The 7115-nt window shown below is 45.8% G+C and overlaps 1 protein-coding gene across 1 annotated transcript; it reads left to right on the top strand.

Annotated features, from left to right (window-relative positions):
* Nucleotides 1–745: 745 nt before the first annotated feature.
* Nucleotides 746–5045, top strand: cbx6a (chromobox homolog 6a; the record flags this gene model as incomplete). Its single annotated transcript, XM_070438579.1, is given in 7 exon segments — nucleotides 746–950; nucleotides 1759–1794; nucleotides 2109–2173; nucleotides 3288–3352; nucleotides 3497–3661; nucleotides 3664–4157; nucleotides 4188–5045. Coding segments are annotated over 7 exon segments (1752 nt in total), but the record flags the coding sequence as incomplete, so codon positions are not given.
* Between the last annotated feature and the right edge of the window lie 2070 nt (nucleotides 5046–7115).

Raw genomic sequence — 7115 nt, 5'->3', positions numbered from 1 at the left:
ACCTGGGCTGGTGTGGTTACACCTTGTCCCCAGCACAAGGTACATCTGTGTAATGATCATGCTGTTTAATCATCTTCTTGATATGCCACACCTGTCAGGTGGATGGATAATCTTGACAAATTATCAAATGCTCACTAACAGGGATGTTAACAAATTTGTGCACAACATTTGAGAGAAATACGCTTTTTGAGTTTATGGAACATTTCTGGGATCTTTTATTTCAGCTCGTGAAATATGGGACACTTTACATGTTGCGTTTCATATTTTTGTTCAGTATAGTTTAACCTCCCTCTCTCTCTGTCATTAGCAAAATAACCAACTATAACAAGATGTAAACTCCACTGCTCCTAAATTACTGGTAGCAGCCGCCATTTCCTTTTCTTCTGTAACAAAAGGTCTTTAAAACACAAGAGATTATTTGTGTCCAAAACTCCTCCTTGTCCTGCCGGTTTGCTGGTCTTGCCAACTCTGGTCACTGTCACGCTAAACAATGACCATGAGAAGTTGGCAAGGCAGCACAATAAACAGTACAGAAATGCACTTAATATATTAAGGTTAGCAGTTGTATGACTTGGTGGCTGTGCCAGCTAGTGACCACTCTTCAGAGCTGCTTCCAGAACAAGATTCATGACGGAAAACGCTAACCTGCCCTTTCTGCGTCTTTGTCGAGCGCCTTCTGCGTTGCCAGGACGACCAGAAGGGGCTGACCCCGTCCACGTGACAGAGCTCCTCTTTCTCCTGCTTCGGGTGTAGTGTGTGCTCTGTTGTGCTGTCTGCTGCCACTGTGACAGATTTGGGGGAAAGAGAAAGTGGTCTGTCTGGTTTTGCCACCAGACAGTGGAGTTGGTGTCTGGACCGAGAGAGCAGTCGGGCACTGAAAGATGGAGCTCTCTGCGGTCGGGGAACGCGTTTTCGCCGGCGAAGCCATTCTGAACACCCGCGTTCGCAAGGTGAGCACCGCCGTTTTTTTGTCGTTGCAGAAGAGCAGACGTGGGCGAGGGTCTCCGCGGCGTGCTTCGAGGGCGAGAACCGAGGATCTGTTTTTATGACAACGGGGAGCCCTGTTGTAGCTAGTAGCAAGCGATGCTTCTCTAGCAAGCCGTTTTAGCTAGCGAGAAGCTAGCAAGTGTGATGGCTGATGGTTTGCAGTGAAATGTCGTAAAAAAGCTAGCTAACGTTACACAAAATGACTCGGCGTGTAAAGCAACGTAACTTGCTAATCAATCCCAGTTTAAAATAAAGGCCGGGTTTGCGTTCAATGCAAATCTATGCTTGTCTTTGACTTTTTACCCAGACAGCTAGACTAGAAATATATGATTGCACCCACATACCATAAGCTAGCTCGCCAAACCATACATTAAAGTCGACTGTGTGTCATTATTAACTTAGCTACATAGCCAGCTAAATCTGTTTTCCCTCTCTAGCTTGAGTAAATGTTTTGTCCAGATGCCAGTGGAACTAATTTGCTAGTCAGCCTGTCTGTGTCTGCTTGATGGTGGTTTTTTTGTAGCAGCTTTTCCTCTAAAATGACAAAACAAGACAGCATACCAGCCAACTTATTAGTCAGAACTACAAGCAGTTTATTAGTCAATGTATTGAGTTACGTATTATTAGAGTAATACGTTAGTCTTAATTTATCTTAGTGATCATGAATAGCTAGTAATAAGAAGCAATTTCTGCCATACACTAGCTATAAAATGGCTGAATACAGTATTGAACACTTTTGGAATTTTCTCCGCTACCTTTCTTCTCCTTCAGTCTCGCCAAGAGTACCTAGTGAAATGGAAAGGATGCGCACGTAAGTGATTGCGTTCCTAAGAAAAATTCAGAATTGTAATCTTTGCATACCAACAATCACCTTGTCTGAAGAGACATTTGTGTTTTATAGTACAATATCCTAGTAGCTACACTTTAATAAACTTATACGTCTCCAAGTTATACCATAACATGAAAATGTTAGCCTGAAATCCAAGACCTTTTTGTGCTAACATTCCACTCCTTGTACTCCGTGTCATGTGCCAAACGTGGAGTGGAATGTTAGCACAAACAACTGTTACCCAGGTTATGTAAATGTAGAAATAAAACAATTGTGGCACTCTTTGCTTTAGACACAGTACTGGGAACCAGAAGAGAATATCCTGGATGGCAGACTGATTGCAGGATTTGAACAGAAGTGAGTGGAACAGTTAACAGAATTAAATTCTTACACATTATCCAATTCCTTTAAGACAAGTGATGTTTATGAACGGTAAGGACATTTGAGAAATCATCAAAAAGTCTAACACAATTCTCTCTCCTGTTCGCTCTCATCCCAACATCAGTTTTCCTGTTCTCCCTAATTTATCCACCTCTATATCTTTCTCTCCTTGTTCCCTCTGTTGCGCTCTCTTCCCTCTCTTTCACTCCGTCTATATTTAAACGTCTTATATCTGTGCAAGTCCTCTCTTTGTCTCTTCCTGCCAAACCCACTTCAAAGCACTCTGCTGCTTAGAGGGATCGTGTTTACATGGAACTAAATGATCCAGTGTGTGTGGTGTGTGTGTGTGTCCAGTCTTAGTCAAACAAACGTCAAACTGTTATTCTTTTAGTTTTTTCTTCATTCAGATCCCTATGAGCTGACGCCATAGCAACCAACCGCTAGCTAGTCGTCCTGGGTCGCTGTTCTGCTTTCACACACCCAGTCTGCTCATATTGCACCCTTTGCCGATATAGTGCACTACTTTTGACCTGAGCTCATAGGGATTTGGTTAACGGTAGTGCCCATCGTAGGGAATAGGGTGCGATTTTGGGGGCGCACCCCCGGTCTTTTGATCATCCCTGTCTAACTGGAAGTTGGGATGTATGAGAAACAGGATGTTACATTAATAACGTCTCCCTCAGTTGGTTTGAACTGTATCAGTGGAGGCCTAGATGTTATTACTTCAATAATGGCTCAATCCCAATTCAACCATCCCAGCCTATTGTATCCAGGCAGCGAGGGTCAGGTAAGAAACAATCCAATTCACCCATCCAGCCTATTGTATCCAGCAGGCTAGGGTCAGGTAAGAAACAATCCAATTCAACCATCCAGCCTATTGTATCCAGGCAGGCTAGGGTCAGGGTAAACAACCCATCATCCAGCCTATTGTAACGGCAGGCAGGGTCAGGGTAAGAAACAATCCAATTCAACCCATCCCAGCTATTGTATCCAGCAGGCTAGGGTCGGTAGAAAAAACATGTAACGTATTTCACTGTTGTGACGTTGACTTTATCGGGTGATTAATTGTCATCCTTTGGTTTTTTCTCAGAGAGCGTGAGAGAGAACTCCACGAGCCAAAGAAGCGGGGACCAAACCCAAAAACTTCCTGCCAAGGTATTGTTTTGGATGTTCTTGTCTACCACTACTCACACCCACCAGAATTGGATTAGCTGATATATTACCGGTCCCAATGAGAATGTAAGAGCGGACAAAACCTTTCCTGCTGGAAGTTATGATGCTGATTTTTCTCCTTTTGAGTTTACAACTCACTTCCATCTCTCTCCTCTCTTCTCAGGCACGTGGAGCCCAGAAGAAAGAGACCCCACACTCGAGCACCTCGCTCCACTTCTTCCTCCTCTCCTCGAGCCCCTCCATCCTTCCCCTCCGCCTCTCCAGCGCCCTCCCCTAAACTCAACTCCATGGCAGCGCACACAAGCTGAAGAAAGACATTCGCCGCTGCCATCTACGTATGTCGCGCCAGCCCCTGTACCGTCGCACCGACCCCCTGGCCACTCCCGGATCCTTCTCCGGCCCCAGTGGGTTCCCCTCGCGGCCCCCCGTCTCCCCCTTCTCAGAGACCGTCCGCATCCTCAATCGTCGCGTCAAACCACGCGAGGTCAAACGGGGTCGCATCATCCTAAACCTCAAYGTCATCGACAAASCAGGAAGTGGAGGCGGAGGAAGGGGRGGCGGGGGTAACCGGAGGGCGCCATCCGGCTCCATGTCCCTCCAAGGGGGTCGTCAGAACATCCCCTCCCGAAATAGGATCATAGGGAAGAGGAGTGGAGAGGCTCCGTACCGGCCCTTCCAGCCCATGCTGGGGTTCCCCATGTACGGGAAGCCGTTTGGTCTCCAGTGTGGCGGCCCAGGACCTCTACACCTTCCACACTCAGCCACAGGCTCCAGCACAGGGACCTCAGGGGCATCTAGATGTGTATAAGAGTTTGGTCTCCAGTGTGGCGGCCCAGGACCTCTACACCTTCCACACTCAGCCACAGGCTCCAGCACAGGGACCTCAGGGGCTAGGGACACCCAGCCACCCCCCTCTCCCTCCAGCTCCAGTGGATCCACCACACCCGCCCAGAACCATCCTACCCCTCCTGGACCCGCCACTGGGGCCTCTGGGTCYGCTCCCAACTTGGGCGCCCAGGCTTCGGCCTCCTCTGCCCAGTCTACCCCTAGCCACCCCCCAGAGCTCCAGAAGAACCAGAACGCTGAACAAGGACCAAACCCCCTCCTTCCCTCCCTCTCCTTTGCTTCCGGGTCCTCCTCTTCCTCCTTTGATGAAGAGGAGGATGATGCTGATGCTCTGGACCTTTCCGCGCCTCAGGAGGGGAAGAGGAAGCTTCGCCGTCGGCGCCGGCAGAAACGCCAGCCGCCCTCCGTCAGTACCGCCTCCCCTCCTCACCCCCCTGGCGCCTGTCCCTTGACCTCCAACTCTCAGAGGGTCCCCGCCGAGGGCGACCCCGACTGGCATCCAGAGATGGTGGCGAGCAGCGCCAACGTGGTCGTGACCGACGTCACCACCAACCTCCTCACCGTCACTATCAAAGAGTTCCCCTCCCCCTCATCCCGCCCCTCCTCCCCCCGCTCCCCCCAACAATACACCAAGAAAATTACCACCTCCCTCCTCACCCCCCCACCACACCCCCCACTGAAGAACCCGCCACATCCAAGCCATAGGAAGAGATTACAAGTGGAGATGAATGAATTAGCCTGGCTCCCTGATCTGTTTGTGCTGTCTTGGCCAACTCCTGTGGTCATTGTCTGGGACCAGGCTAGGAGTAATGCTATTTTAACACAGAAGGTAAAAAAAACTTCCAATAATAATGAAATTCATGCCATTGAATATTGAAGAAGAGTGTTATTTTTTTTGAACAGAACTATGAAAAGCTAAGAGCAGGGCGTGCAATATACATCTATAATAAGGTGTTATTGTCTATCTTTATGCAGCATGATTTCTCTTCTGAGGATCAATAAAGTTTATTCAATCCATGTCCACCTCACAAACCTTGACTGTTTTGAGGCTGGCAATAGATACCTTCAGTCATAATAACGTTCAAATCAATTCAATCTTTTATTGTAGGGACATTCATACAACCAATAACCGTGTTTGTTATTTGTTGCATATTATACCCATTATTTCCATTGGAAGTCCGACTCGTTAAGGTTTAAATGAGGTGATGAAATGACGTTGCACTTGCTTTGTTGGGCTTCGGCAATACTGCTTTTCTACACTGAGATATTCAGCAACGCGCTTGACTCCATTATGGACAACAACCGTATTCTGTATCATTTTCCTTTCCAATATCCACTGTGAATTACAAGCCCTTCTTTTTTTCCCTCTCTCGAATGCACAGGCCTGTATAGTAGATATTATATGCACGCACAACGTTAAATTCAGCTGCAACAAGAATACAGATAAGCGGTGAAAGCATAGAAAGTTAAGTTATTGCTTTTCTTATTGCCATGTTCCAACGCCTGCCTTTAACTCGCTGTCGCCTTCAAGATTCCGGAATGTTCAGTGTTCTGGACCTCAGTCAAGACTCTAAACTGACTCTCTAGTTATTTAAGCTGTGGACTGCATGGAGTGGGATTAATGATGATGTAGTATGTACCTATCCACCGTGAACACTTGTGTTTGTACCTACCAGATATTCTCTGTGGAATAACCTGTAGTCCAAACCTCTCAATGGGCCTTCTAAACCAGGTTGTGTTGACGTTCTGATATCCTGGTCCAGATCTGACCATCTTCTGGTGCTGCCCTGTTTCTATAGGGCCCCCCTCCTCTCTCTCTCTGGTGTATTTGTACAATATTATTACGATATTTAAAAGCATGTGTGCCTTATAGCTGCTCAGTTCCAACTCCACTGCATCTCGCCGTTCTATACGTATTAGATAGATGGTTGATTGTCGTCTAGTCTTTGATACTGTGATTAAATATAATACGCATCCTACCACAAACGCATCATCATTCAGCTGTTAATGGATAAAAACAGATTTCTTTGACTGTCATTGGCTAAACCAGTAGATTCTCTTGACTGTCATTGGCTAAACCAGTAGATTCTGTTGACTCATTGGTTACGCCAGTAGAGGAGTGTTGCATGTACTTCTTGGTGACGTTTTAACAGGTTGATATAAATAGTAGCACAACTTGACATAGTGGCCTACATTTATACCAAGCAGGGCTCTAGATTTCTTTTGGTTTTTTTATCTTTCTTTTAATTTGTCAATTTTTGGATGTAATTTCAAGAGCCATGTCATGTGGCACTTTAATGTAATGACAAGAGCGACCTGAAGAATCAAATATGAAATGTTTGTCCATGGTAAACTGTGTTTATGGGGGGTTCATTTCGAGGGCTTTTGCTTATGTACCTCATTATATATTTTTAATGAAGTCGTAATGTGTATGCTTTACCTTCTTTAGTAATTACCTTTGATTGTTATTGTTGTTTTTGATTCATGTCCAATATGGGTTGTGTGATAAAAAATGGAAAACCCCAGATTTTAATGAATTATAAATGTGTGTCAAGACTGCAGTTTGTGTCTCGTAATATTGGTAATATGAATGATGTTACATTGAATTGTGTTATGGTATAATTGATGATAATGACGAGGATAGTCGATGGTAACGTTGTGATAATGTAGCTGAAGCATGTTTTGCGAACCCTTATTGTACAGTAAGGTGAGCGTGGTCATGTTGACGTTCGTTTCGTTGTTGCTTCCTGTATATGTTCGTTTGTGCGAGGCTTTTAATAAAAAACCCGCCAAGAATTCCTTTTGTCGTTCATCTCTTCAGTTCTTTACAGAGGAGTTCTCTGACCTCGTTATATGGTGATTCTTGTGAGTGTATCGTTTAGAGTCATCGTATCTCTCT

This window comes from Salvelinus sp. IW2-2015, unplaced genomic scaffold (genome assembly GCF_002910315.2).
Source record: "Salvelinus sp. IW2-2015 unplaced genomic scaffold, ASM291031v2 Un_scaffold1046, whole genome shotgun sequence".
Classification (NCBI taxonomy): domain Eukaryota; kingdom Metazoa; phylum Chordata; class Actinopteri; order Salmoniformes; family Salmonidae; genus Salvelinus; species Salvelinus sp. IW2-2015.
The sequence above is the reverse complement of the archived record's forward strand: the minus strand, read 5'-3'. Positions and strand labels throughout refer to the sequence as shown.